At 48.7% G+C, this 19,621-nt stretch overlaps 3 protein-coding genes across 3 annotated transcripts in view; 1 reads left to right on the forward strand and 2 right to left on the reverse strand.

Moving 5' to 3' along the window:
- APOC3 (apolipoprotein C3) overlaps positions 1–19,621 on the forward strand; it is a 177,704-nt gene that overhangs the window by 143,600 nt on the left and 14,483 nt on the right. The window lies entirely within an intron of this gene.
- Positions 45–8,534, reverse strand: ZPR1 (ZPR1 zinc finger). Its single transcript, XM_073321149.1, has 14 exons — positions 8,353–8,534; positions 8,050–8,211; positions 6,729–6,819; positions 5,998–6,068; positions 5,696–5,782; positions 5,473–5,595; positions 5,103–5,156; positions 4,740–4,806; positions 4,210–4,280; positions 3,627–3,716; positions 3,262–3,372; positions 2,218–2,304; positions 956–1,021; positions 45–433 (listed from the first exon to the last, which is right to left on the reverse strand). Exons 1-14 carry the CDS (start codon positions 8,473–8,475, stop codon positions 299–301), a joined length of 1,338 nt encoding a protein of 445 aa, XP_073177250.1. The 5' UTR covers positions 8,476–8,534; the 3' UTR covers positions 45–298.
- On the reverse strand, positions 9,932–15,682 carry APOA5 (apolipoprotein A5). Its single transcript, XM_073320795.1, has 4 exons — positions 15,533–15,682; positions 14,203–14,278; positions 13,367–13,478; positions 9,932–12,419 (listed from the first exon to the last, which is right to left on the reverse strand). The coding sequence occupies exons 2-4, from the start codon at positions 14,249–14,251 to the stop codon at positions 11,483–11,485; spliced, it is 1,098 nt and encodes a 365-aa protein (XP_073176896.1). The 5' UTR covers positions 14,252–14,278; positions 15,533–15,682; the 3' UTR covers positions 9,932–11,482.

A 19,621-nucleotide genomic window follows, 5' to 3' on the forward strand; every position in this document is an offset into this window, starting at 1 on the left:
AGTGCATGCACAGGAAGACAAAGAACAACTGAAACCCAAGCAAACAGGTTTTTTACATTTTTCTTTATGCAAGTATAAACCTCCAAAATAAGGTAATTAACACTCAACTTTGGACTTTAAGGTCTGCCCACCTGCCAACTTCCAAAAAGGTAAATTAAGCACATGTAAATTAAGCACAAAAATGTAAATTAAGCACAAAAAGCTTGCTTCCAGTGCAAGATAGGCCAGGTCCTTAGCCCTATTACAATAGTAATAACTTAGTGAGAAGAGTTTGGCTTTTCTGTCCCTCCATGTGCTGCTACTGCTCAGAGGTCAGCCCAGTTTCATAGCCCTCAGTTCTCATGTCATTGAGGCCCAGCTCCTCATTCTGTGCAAACGTGCGCTCGTAGTGCTCCACTTTTAGCTCTGGATCTTCCTCTGGAGCGTAGACATTCTTTGGTTCAAAGAGAGAAAGAAAGAAAGAGAGAAAGTTAGTTGTGCTTTGGTATGGTCAGAGCCTCACATACTTACATGCGCTGCACTTCTCCAGCAAGTTTCAGCCAAAGGATCACAAAGCATTTTACATACAATAGTTGAGCCTTACCCTCCCTTTTAGGAAGGCAAGGGTCAGCCCCCTTTAGAAGTGAATTCTGTGAGGCAGAGAGATCAAGTGACTTGCCCAAGCTCCCACAAGTCAATAGAAGAGAGAAAGAGACCTTAGGCTCTTAACTCTCAGCCCCTGAAGAACCATGTATCTGCTTTTTTCCTACCACCACCGCTGGGATTGCCTCCTGGAATGGAGCTGACCGACATTAAGGTACATGGAGGTGAAAAACCAATTCTCTTCCCACCTCAGGACATCCCCAAAGTGGTTCCTTGGTTGTTTTGAATAGCATTGGGTGGGGGGTGCATCTGTGGATTACTGCATTCAGAAGACCCTAAAGGGAAGTCTCATCATAAGTGCTCAATACTCTACCTGAAGGTAGCTGTTCCCTGCAGGATCATCCAGAATGAAGTGAGCCTCCATGTGACCCTCCATAATCTGAGGAAATGGAGACAGATTAACAGCCAGGACCCCACATGCTCTATTTGAGCAGTGATCAATCAAACCTAAAATCCAAGTCCCTGCTGCATCTTGCAGGTTGTCAACATCACACTCAACCTTGCAGAGAATGCTACCTCAGGAGCTACAGACACTTTATACACCATTCTAAGAATGTGCAGTGCTCTACAGACAGCTAGAGCATTTCCTGTGTATACCAGCATTCACTCAAGACAGGACATGCTTCAGGTGAGGAGGCTTAGAGCTGGACAGAGTTCCAGGCATAGGAAGCAGCAAAGCACTGCTGTCATGCTATCTAGTCCCTGTTCATATTGTGAACAGTTGCAACATTTGAAGGTTGAGGAGTCTGGTGTAACAAAGGAAGAGTTTGTGTCCCAGCTCCATCATCCAGGAAACACACAAGCCAATGGTAATCTTCAAACAGAAGTGCAGCTTCTCACAGCTGTCCACACTGGATAATATGGCTAATATGGCTGTGCCTTGATCTCCCAGCATGCAGTGCTCCATCTTGACCCCCATCAGTTGAATCATTGAATGCTGGCAGACAGAGCCAAAGCCCTATTACATTACTCTTCTGAACACTGACTATCAGAATACTAGTACAGCCAGTGATGTGATCTATGTCCATGATGTATATAGTTATATGTACAAGATTTGGAGATCCTATGGCACGGAGGTGCCACAGAGCATTAGCTCAAAGTACATGGACAGTTCGCCCCTTTTGGCCCGGACTGTGTTGCAGCATGGCAGGTTTGTCTCATTTCAGTGACAGGAAAGCTCTGCCCAACACTTAGGTGGCCAGAGGAGGGATATTAAACATCTTTAGTCTAGTTTGTGTGATGGTTTGAGGTCAGGGAAAGTTTCAGGATTACTGCCTTCATTGGGTGTAAGCATGTTGTGTTAGGGGATGCTCCCTGCCTAATGATATATGGTGCAACATCAGTGGTCCTGAAGCAGGAGCCACAAGCCCCCTCAGAAGGCTTATAGCATGGCTACACAGGACATTGGTGGAAGGCGGGAACTGAACAGGATGGCAGCGTAAGGAGGGGAAACTTACATGCCTGCTGAGATTCCACAAAGTTACACACTTCAGACTTGCAGCAATGCTGCCAAAGAACACATCTGACCAGGTCATTTGCCAGGTTCAGTGCGAATAGGACACCAAAGCTACTAACCTGATACACCTTCCTGCCAAACTCTTGGAACTTCTCCACTCTGCTTGGAGTAGAGCTGTCCCCCAGAGTGAAGGGGTTTTTCACAATCTGCAACAGAAAACAGGCTCCTTCACATTCTGCCACACTGAGTTACTATTGCAGAATACTTCGTGGTACCTGCATGTGAGCGACGCCCAGCCTGGCCCAGGACATTCGGGGAGCCCTGGGAAGTCACTAGTTAATAGGAGTTGGCAGTCGGCTATGATAGCATGCTGCTCTAGGCAACCCATAAGAGGCTTTTGAAACCTTGTTTCCTTTAGACACAAAGGGCTTGTTCCTATCTTTACATCAGTCAAGGGGAAGTCCTCAGCTCAGCTCAGCGGGGTATCTTAAGAATCAACATCTACAGTGAAGAGGCCCTGTACAGAGTAAGCTGGAACCAATGTGCTGAGATCTCTTTAGCTCCTAGATCAGGTTCTGAAGGCAGAGGGACAGTGTCCGTTCCATCTACTATGACCTCAGAAACCCGCTTCTACTGCCTGCCTTCCTGTGGGCATCCGTGCGCCAGAACAGAGCAGGCATTAAGCTTTGCCACATATCAGAGCTACCCTCAGTTGTTCAGATCGAGAGAGGCTGGGATGGCAACACATCCAGAGTCTAAGGAGGGAGTGATTGATGCTGCTCCCAAGTAACCCTCTGATAGATGCACTGACTAGCTCAGGGGAGTAGGGTCTACAAGAACAGTTACTGTGCAAAATGAAGAAGGGGAGGGAGGAAGAGGAATTCTGAAGGACAACCCACCTCTCCCCAGAAGAGCATGAAAGCCACTGTGGCTGACATGCTCCCCCCTCTCCAGGCAGGGCGAGTGAAGGCTGCAGCATAACATGAATGACTGTTCAGTGGTGCTGCACGCTTGCGGTACATACCCAAGTCTACAGGAAGCTACAGGTTCTCAGCATTTAGAGTCAGTTCATTGGCGGGGGGGTGGGGAGGAGTCCTATGCATCCCAAATGCAGCTACAGGTACAAACCTCAGCTAAACAGGAGCTTAATATACACCACTCACCAGATCTCGGATATCTTTCAGCAGCCCCTCCAGGGTGGTGAATTTCCCCCCCAGCGCTCCCATGCCAAGCTCGAACTCCAGCTCTGGAATCTCCACGCTACACGTCTCTGACTGCAGAGAGACACATGGTATGCTTATTTCCAGGTCATCCAAAAGGGTGATGTGCTAGAGAGCAGCTTCCATCTGAGGGATTCAGAGGTGAAGAGCCAAGACCACAGAAAGTCTATGGTGAGCTGGGAATAAATCCCAGAAGCCCCAGCCAGACCCCACTTCCTTCATCAGTAGGGCCAAATTGAGAGAAGAGGTCCCAAGAAGTAGCCACACACACATTTAAAGATTATCAGGTATCTGAAGGAAGAGATTACCTTTAGTATATCTCTTGTCATGTCTGAAGGGTCTGTAACATGAAGGGTGATCCTGGTACCCAGCGGTTCTATTGCTCCTCCAGATTTAACCTAGAAACAATCTGTTAGAGTTAGTTTACAAGTGACAAAGCATTCAGAATACTTTAATCCTCTTGCCACTACAGTGTGCTTTAAGAGTTGGTGTGTATGTCTTGCATCTAAGACTCTGCACTGGGCCAGCCAGATCTAGGGTCATTTAGGGTCAGTACCTCAACCTTAGGTTTAGGACAGATTTTGGGGGATAGAAGAGTTAGTCATCCAAGTCAGCTACTTAGTGGATTAACATGTTACAGCTGCAGGTATTTGTTCCAATGCTAGCCACTCAGCTGCTGTGGTCCTACCCACCCGAGGGTATGTTAAATGTTAAAAGACATTTAACAAACCCCCATCTCCTCCAGTCTCCTCTGTCCAATATGTAATCCAGGAAGCCAAATTATGATCAGGAGTGGGGTGCAGGCAAGGGACAAACAGAAAAGTCCATCCCTTTGGAGAGCACAGGAGAAGGCTGGCATGTTCTGAAGACATGGTCAGGTTTGCAGCTCACCTCATTCGTCCTGTGTCCACAGGCCTCGCAGTTTGTAGCCATGATGACCACTTCCTTGAAGTGTGGAATTTCTGGGACAGACCGTTAGGGAAGTTTGCCTGAAATAAGAAACCTCCAAGACAAAGAACTTCTGTCTTCCTTACACAGGACTAAGCTACTTCCCGACGACAGGATGCAACTTTGTTCAGAAGAGCAGTCAAAGGAGATTAGCATGTCAGTGCCAACGCAGGTGCTGAGCACCAATTCAGAGAGTCCTGTTCACAGACACCAATAGGTTTCCAGCCTTTTGTTCCTATTTAATGGGATCATCCATTGAGATTCAAACATGAGCTTGTTTCCAAGCCATAAGTAGCTCTCAGATAGGTCTCCAGAGTCAAAGGCTTTGCTATCCTGGGTCAGACATTTAAGCCTCTCTCTGGCAGAATACAGAGCCATAAAGCACCAGGCCTGTGCACAATACTGACCACCCCCTCTCAGCACAGCAGGAAAAGGTCAACTTGTACTGTCACACCGTCCCATCAGAAGGATACGCACTAGCTTCATGTTAGTGTTGGCTGGGGCATTACATTCAGGACAGTTTGTGTTGAACTGCAACACCTACAATACAAGAACACGCTGAAGGGTCTGATCTGTTGCACTATGGGCACTTACTTGTCTAAAGACAGATACCAAAAAGACTACTGTAACCGGGAGCAATACATGAATTTAGCTTCCATCTCAATACTTATGGCCCTGATCACTGTAGCTTGGAAAAAATTAGTCCAGCAAATGGGGCAGTTTAGGTATCGGTATCCCTATGTGTGCGCCCACTACCATATGTTCCTCAGAGCAATCAGGACACAGCTGCAATCCAGTTAGAGAGCTCCAGGTGGCCAACCAGGAACATTACTCACTTCATTCCTCAGATCCTCCACAGAGTCAGCTGGGTTCTCATCAGTCTCCTCTGTCTGAAACAGCATAGAGGCCAATATCAGTATGCCAGCTCAGATAATTATACCTGATACATCTTCCCATTCATGGATCTCTGAACAGACTCTTTGGGACAGGGTGGAAGAGAAGAATGCCTCTGCTACTCAGCAGCATCCCCTCTGGCATATAAAGGAGGACACAGATTAGGATCTGAAGGGGGCATTTTCCTTTCCATTATGGAAGTCTAGCACCTGAATATAGGCCACAGAGGGTAGGAATGAGGGAAGAACTAACACCTGCCAGGCCTCCCCTCACTTCTGACTTTAAGACACCTTCCCCACCCAGACATAATACCTCCAAGCCAAGCATAGCATCCTGCTGGGCAGTCCTCCTGTAATGAGTAACCACAAGAGCATCATCTTTCTGCGGCGCACGAGGATTCTCCACAAAGCTATTACCTGAGGGGTCGTCTATGATCTGACAGAGGGAAGTATAAGAAAAGTCTTCAGGAATCCTCCTTGTTTTGCCCCCAAAGAGAGGGGCAGATGCATTTCCCCACCCTCCTGCTAATACTTACAAAGGTGAAAGAAGAATCCACTTCCTTCAGCTGCTTGAGTTTGCCAATAAACTCATCTATTTTCCCTGCCACACCTTTGTCTGCTGCCTGTGAAAGGAGAGATACTCAAGATCAGATCGGATCTTTGGTACCAGCCTAGACCTTCAGATAGGCCTGTCACAGGCACACAATGCCAAGCCAAGAAGCGTTCTCAGCTCGTCATCTAGTAGGGGATGTGTAACTGTGATAGTTACAGAATTTGTAGACAAGCGTAATCCGTAAGCGGACATCTGTTTTGATATTACCTTCTTAAAGCACCTTACCCTGCGGACTGGCTGATCCTGCTCCAGGCCAGCGACAGCTCTGTCAATTATTCCCTCGATTGTGGTAAGAGCTTGATAGAGGGAGAAAGCAGACCTAATTACAATATTAAGTACACTAGAGCAATGTTGTTAATCTTCTAAATTTATCATCCCTAGCCCACCAATCCTTCCTAGAACTATTTATTCCCACAGATGGGAAAACAAGAACTCTTAAGAGCTCCTGCTTTTTGGCCTGGTATTTCTAGTCTCTTCCCTACTCGGGCAGCACTATCCAGCTGCAGATTCACCATGCACATGTCAGTGGACAGAAGCCCAGACCTCCAACAGAAGAAGCTGCTGCTGCCAACATGAGAAGCATTCATGAAGGAAGAGGCGCCTCAGGGCTAGGCTGTGACACCGTCTCCAAGACACTGCAGGATTTGGGGGAGCTAGCTTTCCATGCTAGACACTGACTAGCAGCAGGATAAATTGGGGTCCAGAGTACAAGACAGTAATACCACAGAGCCTAGCTCTACCCACCTCCATCCATCATCCAGTCAGTCATCTCAGTAAAGCCGTACTGGTGTGAATCAGTTTATGCCCCAAGATCCAAACCCTGATCTAGGCTAGGTCATACTCAGATACAGGGTAGCAGTCTATTCCAGTAGCCAAAAGTTGTTGCTGTACCAACACCTCTGCTAAATTGCTACCAGCCACCCCAAGCCACAAACGAGCTCAGATTACACACCTACCTCCTTTCTGAGAAAAAGCAGGAATTTCAAAGTCTAGCTCTGGGATTCTAGCCGTGGCACAATCTGTCTTCACCACTTCCCTATTCATATCCTGGACAGAACAATGTATAGAAAAGATTAAAAACAAAGCTGCAACAGGCCAGGAACCCTACACATGCTAAGCAAGTAAGAATGAATTCAACCCTGAGAAGCACATTGGGAACACAGTGGTAGCATCCTCCCACTAGAAGATCATTCGCACACAGAGCCAGTGAAACCAATGTTTCCACTCACTGTTTCCCTGGGCTGCCTCTCCCACCAGTTATTTGCCCATTCAACTTAAGTTCATAAGTGTAAGTTACGCTTCAATGGTGGCCACCTTAAGCCACCCCCATCTCCTCTGCCCACCTTGTAAGTGCAGATACATCAAAGCATCAATGAACCTGACAAAGGGAACAATCTTTTCTGAAGATTGATGCCACGCATCAGGGAAAACACTGATCCACTGACTGGCTCTCCCTTCTTCAAATGTCCACAACATCTCCACAGAACAGCCTGTTTTAGCATGCTGTGTGGACATCTTACACCAAAGTACTTCCCAGAGACTCAGCATCCCATTAACGAGCAGCTGATAGTGCCTCATTAAATATTAGTTACTTTATAGTAGTCAGACAAGCAGAATTGCTGCCATACTGTACTCTGAGGACAGCTGTGCTTTATCCACAAGTAGTGACAGTCCTAGGGTCGTGGTTAGAACCTGCTTACCTACATTCCACCCCTTTCAACCCGCACTATAGTTGCAGTCAGGATGCACAGGCACAAGCATGGTCTTCAGAGATGCAGACAGCCCAGGATCAGCCACTAAATTTCAACAGGCAGTGGAAGTGTACCCTGTGCTTATTCAGTGGGGCACTCCTTCCCCCTTCAGTGGCTGGGCAATACACAGGTTGATGAACCTGCTACAACCTTGACTAGGAGAAGTGGGTCTACTAGCTCAGGAAGTAGGTGTTCAGGCTTTCATAGCATGAGGCCCCAGATTCAGTCTCCACTATCAACAAGATACTCAGGGGGCTTCCTATTATATCACAAGCGCTGAACGCTTAAAGTCAGGCCATTGGTATCCCCCCAAGCGGAGGCTTTTGACAGCTTTGCTGGTTTTCAGCAACTACGTTTTGACTGATCCAGACAAGGCCAGCAAGCGGCAGGTGGCAACGAGGCGACCTCAGAACTGCCAGGGCACCCTCCACCCAGCAGCGGGTGCTAGGGCTCTCCACACCACCAGGTCTGGGCCTGCCCCCTCCTCCCGCCCGGAGAGGCCGACACGGGGGGGGGGCTGGCTCACCTGCCGCGCAGTAACAGCGAGGGTGTAGCGCACCCCCTGCTCCTGGATCCGCCCCGCCGGCTGGATCTCGGTGTTGGACCAAGCACAGCTGCCGCAGGTAAAGGAGCTGACGATGATCTCTCTGAAGAAGGGGATCTTGGTGAGCAGCAGCCGGGTCACCCCCTGGAAGAGCAAAGCCAAGGGAACATGGAGCCGGCGGGGCGGGGCGGGGCGGGGGCCCCCCTCACGCCCGGGCCGGGGAGCCGCGGGGCTCCCGTACCCCGCTCCCAGCCCGGCCCCGGGGCGGCCCCTCCCCGGCCTCACGTTGCGGTAGCAGCTCATGCAGAGGGACTCGATCTCGTCCGGCTGCTGCTCCTCGTCCTCGGCGCTGAGGGGCCGGAACAAGGGGCCGCCCCGCACGGGCTCCAGCTCCCCGATCGCCGACATGCCGCGCCGCGCCCCTCCGCTTCCGCTTCCGCTTCCGCCTCCTTGCCGCCCTCTGACCCGGAACTTCCTTGGCGGGCGGGGCGCGGGCCTCGTGGGGAGGGAGGAGCGCCTCGGCGAGGCCACGTGACGCAGGGCTACTCCCACCCAGGCTTCAGCGTCGGGCGGAGGCCTCCGCCTGGCACAGGGGATGGCAGGAGGGTGGGGGAGCGCACACCGTCACCAGCCGATGCACATGAATGATCTGGGAAGAGGGCTGAGCAGGGAGGTGGCAGAGTTTGCAGATGATGCAAAATTATCCACGGTAGTTAAGTCCAAAGCTGACTGCCAAGGGGTCTCGCAAAGCCGGATCACGGGGCAACACAATGGCGGAGGGAAATCAATGTTGATAAAGGCAAAGCAGGGCACACTGGAAAACATGATCCCTAGAAAATTGATGGGGGCCTCAATTAGCGGTTACCACTGGAGAAAGAGATCTTGGAGTCACTCTGGGTAGTTCTCTGAAAACATCCGCTCAGTGTGCTCCAGCAGTCAAAAAAGCGAACAGAATGCTAGCAACCACTAGGAAAGGGATCGCTAGTAAGACAGAAAATATCACAATACCACTATATAAATCCCTAGTATAGCCACATTTTGAATACTGCATGCAGCCCCCATCTCAAAAAAGTTGAATCAGAAAATCTGAATCAGAAAAAGTACAGCAATGGCCAACAAAAATGCTTCGGTGTATGGAACAGCTTCCATATAAGGAGAGATTAAAAAGACTAGGTCTGTTCATCTTAGAAATGAGACCACTAAGGGGCGATATGATAGAGGTCTATAAAATCATGAGTGGTGTGAAGAAAGTGAATAAGGAAGTGTTATTTTCTCATAACACTGGAACCAGGACTCACCCAATTAAATTAATAGGCAGTAGGTTTAAAACAAACATGAGGAATTGCTTCACACAACTCACAGTAAACCTACAGGACTCATTGCCGGGAGATATTGTGAAGACCAAATGTATAACTGGATTCAAAAAAGAATGAGATAAATTCATGGAGAATAGCTCCATCAATGGCCATTAGCCAAAATGGTCAGGGACACAACCCCATGTTCCAGGTGTCCATAAGCCTTTGATGCCAGAACCTGGGTCTGGACAACTGGAGATGGCTCACTCAGTAAATTGCCCTGTTCTGTTCATTCCATCTGAAGCATCTGGCCCTGGCCAGTGCCAGAATACAGGAGACTGGGCTAGATGGACCAGTATGGCCATTCTTATGTTCTTGTGTTATACCGAGTGCCCAGATGCTGAGCTGGGTTTTGAAGCCCAGATATCTGAGCACAAAGTAGTAGAGAGAGACAAAACAATGTGACTCCTACATAGCCTTTAAAAGTCTACACGTTGTGATAATGTATTCATTGTACAATTTCAACAGAAAAAAAAGGAAAAACCAACTCCAAAGAAATCTAACGTAACTTTATTGAAGCAGATTTGACAGTCGTTTAAATTGCAGGGGAAGAAACTATAAAACTGATATAGCAAATGGCCTCTCAGTACTGTTGTGGCCGTGACTTACAACATCCAAACACCTGAATGTTTCCCATCAACTGTTCCATAAAAAATGCTGTGACTATAGAGAGGGATATTTTATATATACACAGAATGTGCAAGGAAAGGGTTAACACTGCGGAGTAACCTACATAGGGTGCAGTACACTAGCAGCTTGTACTATTCACTCTAGTAACACACTGGAGATTGTTAAAGTCTAGAAGTCCAGCTTCAAGAGTTTAAAAATAATTCAACATTTCAACTCTGTATTAATCCAAAGATATACAGTATGGACCAGATTCTGGACCTTTTACTCCCACTGACTAGTACTTACTCACCTGAGTAGTCTCACTGAAGTCAATGTGAGTAAGGTTTATAAAACTGGGCCATATATCTAAATGTATATTTATATACATATATACATATATAGTGTATGCTATAGGTCAGAGGTTCTCAAATTGTGGGTTGAGGCCAAAGCTGTTTTTAGACTTGCTGAGGCCTAGGGCCGAGCCAAAGCCAAAGCCCTAGCCCCACCACCCGGTGCTGAAGCCCAAGCCCGAGCCCCACCACCCAGGGTCAAAGCCCGAGGGGCTACGGTTACATGCCTCCTGCCCAGGTCATAAGTCCTTGGGCTTCAGCTTTGCCTCCCTCCCCTAGCCCGGGGTGGCAGGGCTGGGGTGGGCTTAGGCTTCAGTCCCCCCTCCTGGGGTTGTATAGTAATTTTTATTGTCAGAAGGGGGGTCATGGTGCAATGAATTTTGAGAATCACTGCTTTAGGTAATTACAGGTGTGGTACTTATTCCCTCTTTCCTGCTGCTGAGATAAGCACTCTGACCATTTGGCTTTCAAAAGACCGCAGCAAAGATGGTTTGTGGAATTATTTTAGTAAAATTGCATGATTCGATAAAAGGAAAAGGAGGACTTGTGGCACCTTAGAGACTAACCAATTTATTTGAGCATAAGCTTTCATGCTCACAAAAGCTTATGCTCAAATAAATTGGTTAGTCTCTAAGATGCCACTAGTACTCCTTTTCTTTTTGCGGATACAAACTAACACGGCTGATACTCTGAAACCTGCCAAATGATTTGATAAGGAGTCACAGAATTGTATCCTTCTGACAGAAGGTGACTTTGTGGCTTTATCTTTCTAAGAGAGAGCAGGTTGCAGTGTTTTTTCAGCCGCAGGGGACTGCTGAGCAATGATGGAGGGGCTGGCTGAACTCCCATCAGATTTGAGAACTCTGGACTAGCACTGCAACTGGACAGAGCTGTACTTATGTGGCACGAGGAGCCATGTTGATGGCATGTTATTGTTATAGTTGTCCAAGTCATGGCTACAGGTGTCCTTAGCCAACAGTGCAATAGAGTATGACATGACTTCTTGACAGTTTTTCTTTCCCACTGGCATGGTTTAAGCATGCACACGAGCACACACACACACACTCACGCACACCCCTCTCTATACACAGGTACAGGATTTCATTGTAAATCGCTGCTTTTCTCATTTAAACTCTGGGAAATATCCTTCCACAGAGAGTCAAGCCGGACATGTAAATCCTCCAGAGGTGCAGAGCTGTCCTGAAACTCCTCTGAGTATGAGGACAGTGGAGACAGTTTGAACTTCATTTCTTCTGTCTCCCGGTCAATGGTCCTGGTGAAGTCATCTATCTGGAGGAACGTGTCCCTTCTGAACTCCTCGATTCTCTGCTGCACTTCTTGAGCCAGGCCCTCCATGTAGGGGTCCACAGCCCAGTTAGGGTCTACAGTAGTGCCAGCAATGTGCTCCCTGAGGCCACTGGGGTAAAGGCGCAGCTGCTCCTTAAGGTGGTTCAGATTCCTCTGGATCTTCTGGTGGAGATCCCTGGCATTCTGGGTCAGCTTCTCAGAGAGCTCCTGGATGTACTGATTGAATTTCTCTGGGCTGACTTTGGTGTGTGGGGTGACGTTTCTATGGAGCTCTTCCATGTTGCGGTGGATCTCAGTCACCAGTCTGGCAGCGTACGGATGGAAGACCTCCTTCACTTGGTCAGTATGAAAGGCTATTTTATTGGCATACTGAGCCACAAACCTCTGAACTTCATATACGCCTTCCAGGAACTGGGCCTTCATGTCTCGATTTGGGGTGAGGTGCTGCTGGAGCTCCCTAGATTTCAGCAAGACCTGGTCCAGGAGCTCTTCGGTGAATGGGGTCAGCTGGAAGCGAAGTGCTTCCAGGTTCTTGCTGATTTTCTGGTGCACCTCATCCACATAAGGAGACAGTTTCACTCTCAGGCCTTCCAGCTCCTTCCTGATGAGCCTTCGCAGGCTGTCGGAGTCTTGGTAGAACCGTGGCTGAAGTCCTCTGTTAAGTGGGGCCAGTTTCTCAAGGAGATTTCCCATGTAGTTGACTCCTTCTTGGATACTTTCTTTCACTTTTCTGTAAGAAGCAACAGACGCACACTTAACTGCCTGAGCTCTGCTTCCTCGTCCTAACACTTTTGTCACTTTACTAGAAATAATGGCTGTACAGTTGAGTGCTGCATTAAGAAAGGGGGCTCTCAAGGATATATAAAGCACTAACTTTTCACCACTTGAGACCTGGGCCTTGCGTCATAAGTGAAGATGAGTCTGGTGGGTCTCATCTTAGATTAGTCCCTTGTGGACTTTGCCCATAGAACAAAAACTGCATGGCAGAATTCGTCATGAGTCTAAGCTCAGGAGAGGCAAGCAGGTAGTGCGATAGATTAGGAAAGAGGCGCATTGGCAGAGCTGGGGTAAGGGTTATGACTGAACAGCAGGGAGGGGACGCAGGTCAGGAATGAGGGGCACTGGCAGAGCTGAATTGGGGTATCACAGCTGCAATAGAGGAGTACAGGGAGAGAGCCCTCAGAGAGCTGTTTGCATAGCACTTGCCTGCGGTGTTGCTGGGCTAACCAATATTACTAGCCACGCCAGTCTCGCTGCCCTGTCGCAGCAGAGAGCCCTTGCCTGCCGTCCTCACTCCCGGTCTTGGCTGCTGGGCCAGAGCTCATGTTCGCCGAGCTGCAGGAATCACTTTTTGGTTTCCACTGGGCTTTTCTTTGTTTTATTTCAGTCATTATTGGGTAGGGCCAGCTGGGAGATCTCCAGCCACATAAGGAGCATGGATAGTATTGAGTCAACTGACGACATTTGTTATTTGTTTTTGGAAATGCCAAAATGCCTATATATATGTGAAGGTTTTAGGGACACTATACCTCTCTAAAAATCAATCAATAAACCAATCAGCCTGGAAGCAATTGGAAGGCATAGTGCAGGAGCCAGATGTGCTTGGGTCTCTGACAGGGCAAGGGGCTTCAGGGTACTACCTACTAATTCTTTAACCCCAGAGAATGAGGTACTCACTTGATCTCTTGGTCCAGCTTCATGCTCTGGGTATGTGCCATGCTGTCCTTGTCGTGAGTGAGCTGGCTGAGGTAATCCCAGAACCCATTCCTCGCCTGTTCAGCCTGAGAAGCTGCATGGGTGGAACAAGAGTATTTAACAGAATGACCTCGGGAGAGCCTTGGTGGCAAACCATGAGCTTGGTAGCAGGGAGGTGGCATGGAGGAGCTCTGTGAAGGGAAGACCTAGTGTTGGGAGCTGCTCTTAAACTGATGGAGCTCACAGTCTGTAATCCTTGAGACAACATTTTATCCCTGGGATGGTCAGGAGTCTTCTCTACACTGACAAGTCCCAGGGGCGCCCCCTCCCCAAAGTAATAAAGGCCCTGATTTCCAGAGCTGCAGCCCCCATTAACTTCAGTGGGAGTTCTGGGTGCCAGGCCCAGCATAACCAGAAGGATTCGTCGGGGGACTGACTCACATGACACAACGGAAGTGGAGGCCAGTGACACATGTTGGGTCCAGCGGCAGAGTCAAAGGAACACCGCCTGAGACTCCCGTGACAGGGTCAGAGCTACCCTGCCTTGGGGTACAGCGAGAACATCAAAGGAGCAACACGTTGGGGACCTGTGAGTGGGCCATCTTACTGCAACACCTTTCTCGTTTGGGTCAAGATGGGTCAATGGACTTGTCCTCTCCTGTTCCAAAATACTATCTCGCTAAGCTGTATCCTCTTGTAAGCAGCCAGGGACCCCTGCCGCGCGGCTGAATCTCCAGCAGGGCAGGGAGACCTTTCACCTTTCATGTCTAGAGCCAGGAACTGAGTCCCTGCACATTGTTATAGAGAAGACCACCAACCTGAGAAGGTGGCCAGGAGCAAAGCCAGAAGTGCAGCTTTGTGAGGCATGGTCTGTCTGGTCACTGGGCGGGGACTCTGCGGAGAGAAACCAACCAGAAAGCAGTTAGTGGAGTTCCTGCCACGACCCAGGCTTTGCCTTCACTTTATCGGTTCACGGGTGGGGCCAGGTTCATTTTCCAATGCCTGGATCTTCTTTCTGGATTTCTGCTTTTTACAGTGACTCTCTTTAGATTCAAACACATTTCAGGTAGTGATTTAAATTGCAGCTGGATGGCACAAAATCCAGATAGTGAATGTAAAATACAGCCAAAGAGACCAGATTCTGATACCCTCCCATTGAGTAGCACCTGACCACTTCATTGATTTTATTTCAGCGGGATCGCTCAAGGTGTAGGGTAGTCTCAGTGTGAGTAAGGGTATCAAAAACTGGCCCCCTTGGTCAGCAAGATAAACTGCCTCTGCGTGGGAGCAAATGATGCACATAAGCAATGATTCCTGGTCCATGACTAGGGCTCCCTAGGCACTATCATAATACACATAAATAAATAATAACCCAAGTTCAGTGGTCCTTGTGACAAGAGCACAGGTGACCTCAGTTTGCACTCGTGCATGGTAATCACCCCTTTGTGTCAATATCACCGTTGGTTTGAAATTAGTTTTTCCAAACGATCAGAGAGCTCAGCTCTGCCCTGGGCACTGTGTTCAAGACAATAACTCAGAAGGCAGCTTTGGGTGTCTGGGAACAACCTCAGGGAAAACCATTTTAACAGATCCGTCCACTGACGTCATGGAAAACTCTAAAGCCCTGATAGAGGTTCATTTCCAAACTCCTTAGGGTGCTCTAACATGAGACCACCTGCACACCTCACAGGTTTAGGCCCTTGTGGAAATCCATACAAGAGCACTATACCTGACTAAAGCATCTTTTATCCAAGGCTTTCAAAGAGCTTTGCAATCTAAGTAATCCAGCATCACAGGCCACTGTAGCACACAGTAGGTCGGCATTGTTATCCCGTTTTATAGCTGGTGAAACTAGGGCTCATAGAGATGTGACCTAGATAGAGTGTGTCAGTGAAAGAGTTGGGTCTAGAATTCAGGAGTCCTTCCAGTTCCCTGCTCTAACCACTAAACCATATCCCCTCCGATGCAGAAATGGAACCCAGAAAACATGACTCCCAGTGTCCCTAAGCACTAGGTGACATTTCAAGAGGTGGGAATAGAACCCATGAGTCCTGGCTCACAAACTTCTGCTCTAACTTCTACACAACACTCCCCGGAAAATGCCTTGAGCTGCTGCAGAATTAACGGATTGTATCACCTGCACCTTACCTAGCTGCTGTTCACCTGCTGTCCTCTGTGAGTTGGAGCCCGTCATATGCTGCTCCTTTATATATGGATCCGTATTAGGCAGAAGTGCTCAGGTGACAAGAGGTCCCATATGCCTCTGCAGAGCCAGTGGCTTTGGACCTCACTCCATGTAAATACAACGTGGAGGTTCAAAGACATTCTCAGGGGATGACGTGAGTACCAGTCATCTGACTGGCTCTCCCAGATCACTCACCAACCTCACCCCACCCATCTGCCAGACCAGTTCAGTTCCAGCTTTCCCAGCCAACCACCTCCCTCCCCAGTGGCTTACAAACAAAGTTAACCCTTTGCATGCTGCAGAAATGTATGTGCCAGACAACCTATTGTGCTGGATGCTTTACAAACACATAGTGAGAGTCTGTCTGTCACTGCCCTGAAGACCTTACAGACAGACAAAGGGTGGGGGAAAGGAAGGGCTATTGTCCCTACTTTACAGCTGGGAATCAGAGGCACAATGAGAGATGAAGTGAGTTGACCATGGTCACACAGGGAGTCTCTGACAGAAAGGAACTGAACCTAGATCTCCTGAGTCCCAGTCCGGAGCTGTAGCCACAGTAGGTTTTCTTTGCAGGAACCACCTCTCTGTATCTGTCTGCACAATGCCCAGCACAATGGGACCCTGATCCCAGCTGGAGCCTAGTGAATATAAATATGAAATAGTAATAATTAATAACAAAAGGGGGAAAAGATTTGGGAAAATGGTGCCTTTGTGTCCTGAGCCATTTCATAACCCAGACAGCTTATCTTTTGCCCAATTTCAGCAAAATGGCTATTTTTCCATCCAGAACACCCCAAATTTAACTTTTTTGCATGTTTTATTCATGTATTTTAACTGCTGAAACAATTTCAAATTTTGTAAACAGTATTTTAAAAAACATGTTTGTCACTGAAAAACCAGCCATGCTGAGTGAAAGTGGGGCCAGTTTAAAGTGAAAATTCACGTTTGAGGGCATTTTCGAAAACTGAGCCATTTTCAAACATTCACAACAAATTGTAGGCCCCAGGCTGCAGGCGCCTTTGACTGGCATTTCAGATTCTCCACCCAGAGCTTCTCCTGAGGCTGGCAGGTTAGGAAATGCCCAGCACTCAGGAGGGTCATTTCATACCCGTCACCCCATTTGACATCCCCCTGTGTCTGTACTGATGTAGAAGCAGTGACCAGCAGCACACCGAACACAGCCAGGCAAGGCAGGAAGGAGCCAGCAAGAGTAGTCAGCCTGATGGCTCCAAGACATCTCCAGCACACAGGTGATCCACGGAGGTGTATGAGGATCCTACCTGAGCTTCACTAATACAACCAGATGCAGAGCCACGGGGCTCTGTGCAGCATAAACTGTGAAGGTGCTTTGATCTCCAAGCTGATTTCTAGACTGTGCACTACTACTAAGATATATAGGTTATCTATATGCTTCCACTGGGCTCAGATTGCTACAGCAAACCAAAGCAACGTAAGAGCTGGTGAACTCTGGTCTGGGCACACTGGTGTGTTAGTGCAGGGCTGCTCACAAGCACTGGGCTGCTGGCACTGCATGTGAAATAGAAAAAAAAGCTTGGAAATATTTGTTTTGAGGGAAATGAACCAATCTCTGTAAACAGTGACAGGAGTAAACCCCCCAGACGCTGTCACTCCACCTCTGATTTGCTTATTCCGAGAATTGATCTGCAAACCTTTACCTCATTTAGCTTTTGTATCACATTAGTGCCTAAGGCCCTTCTGGGAAACAAGCAGACAGGGTACTTCATGTTTTCAGCCTCATTCCCAGTGACAATATGTTATCTGCATGCAGATCAGAGGAGGTGACAATCCACGTATTTGGCAAAGTCCAGCCTGAGGCAAGGGTGAAGTTCCAAGCAGTCACTGTCCCTCCTCTGACACCAAAGTTCACCTCTCTCCCCTGAGCCATGCAAACAGGAGTGGCTCACAGGGCACAGGGCTGTGCTGAACCCCCATTTTCCTCTACACCTGACCCTGAAGTCACTCTCCAGCCTGGACAGGTAGCTGGGGAGCTGCTCCTGCGTGATGCTATTATAACTCCCTCTAATAAGGCACTTTCCAGCCCCCAGAGGAACTTGGCCCTAGTCTGTCAATTTCTTCCATTATCATTATTCCATTTAAAACATTTTTCATGTGAATGTAGCACTGGGGCGAGGTGGCCTGGATCTAGGTCCTCTCCACATCTCCAGGACAGGAGCAGCCCTGGGAAAGCTCCGCAGCCTTAACAGAGAGCCTCACACTGACCCCTTTAGGGCTGCGAGAGGCGTTCAGTCTCCAGGGTCCATTCAGCCCCTCACCTCACTCCTGAGACTGCCCACAAGGGGGCCAATTAGTGCAGAGAATGAGGCTGGTGTTTTTGGTGACATGCAGAACCGGCCACTGGGAACTGGAACGAGGCCACCAAAGAGCCAGGAGCTGGGGACAACTTTCCGCCTCTACCTGCTAGAGCCGAAAAGCTGCTCAGAGAGGGAAGATGTTTATTGTTTATTGATGCAGGAGTGTGGATCTCAGAGACCCTCACCTGACAGCAGGATCTCACCGTGCTGGGCATTGCACAGAGCTCACAGCCTAGGTCTCATGTGCCATTCCCACAGGCCTTCCCCATCCTTCAGTGATGTGCATGGGCTTGTCTCTCTGCCCTGTGGCCCCCACGTCCACATCCCTCTCCTACAGCTCCACCTGCACCCTGCACCTCATGAAATCGATTCTGGTGCTGAGTTAACTTGTGTTTCTGACGGATGAAGGTGGCTCGTGTGGGCACTAATGATCAGGGCAGCCCAGCCAGGAGCAGGACACTGAGAGTCGCAGATATCCAAACCACATAACTGGTCTGTAGTGCTGGTATGACAGGTTTCAGAGCAGCAGCCGTGTCAATCTGTCTTCACAAAAGGAAAAGGAGGACGTGGGGCACCTTAGAGACTAACCCATTTATTTGAGCGTGAGCTTATGGATCACTTCATCGGATGCATACTGTGGAACCGATGAAGTGAGCTGTAGCTCACGAAAGCTTATACTCAAATAAATGGGTTAGTCTCTGAGGTGCCACACGTCCTCCTTTTCTTCTTGGTATTACAGTAGTGACTGAGACCCCATTGTGCCAGGCACTGTACAAGCACAGAGCAGGAGCTTACTGGGGCCCCTGCATCACTCTTTCCCTCTGCAGTGAGGTGTCCCTTGGAGTCTCCCATGCAAATACAGAGTCAGCCTAACACTGCTTCGTTTGTGAAAGCAGCCTGGCTGCAGGTCAAAACAACAGATTCGGTGTAACTTTTCAGAGGGGTAGCCGTGCTAGTCTGTATCCACAAAAACAACCTTAAAGACTAATAGATTCAGAGTCACTTTGGGGAGTGGGTTGTGCACTCAGCAGAAATCCAACCATTATTTCACAGGGAATGTGGGTTATCGTGACTTGTCTTCACAACTGCCTGAGCTAGCTTGCTGCTGCCAAAGAAAGCCCTCTCCTTGCCACCCCAGGGCCAATCACCTTAATCCCCGTTTGACCCTCCTCATGGAATGCTAATAGATAGGCCCAGCTTCTGGGGGCCCTTGGGCAACGGGAATGCCTAGTGGGAGCTAGATAACACAATATGCTGTTTGCCTAGCACCACGCTGGCCTGGACTTCAGCAGGGCTGTCCTTAGAGAGGCAAGGGGCAGTCTGAGCTAAAGCCAGTGCAGTGCCATGAAGCTTCCCCTCGCTTCCATCTCCTGCAGAAATGGGGATGATGATGATGATGATAAAGGCCTGAGGATTGCTAGCAGCCAGCAGGAGAAGTCCTCCACCCACAGGTGTCAGATTAGCTCCCCAGAGGAAATCAATGTGGCTGTAAAATAAAACTGACCTGCTTCAGTGGCTTCCTTCCTGGGGTGTCTGAAAGAGACAAAGCCCTGCTCCTCCTTCGTTGCTGACAGTGCAGCGTAAGAAGTCCAGTGCACACTCACACATGCATACGCACTCACACACACAGAGGCCAACAAAACTACAGAGCTGGGCTGACCTACCCAGAGTTATGAAGGCACCTCCTTGTTTCGGTACTGTTCAGAAGCTGGGAATGTG

Source organism: Lepidochelys kempii, chromosome 22 (genome assembly GCF_965140265.1).
Source record: "Lepidochelys kempii isolate rLepKem1 chromosome 22, rLepKem1.hap2, whole genome shotgun sequence".
Lineage (NCBI taxonomy): Eukaryota > Metazoa > Chordata > Testudines > Cheloniidae > Lepidochelys > Lepidochelys kempii.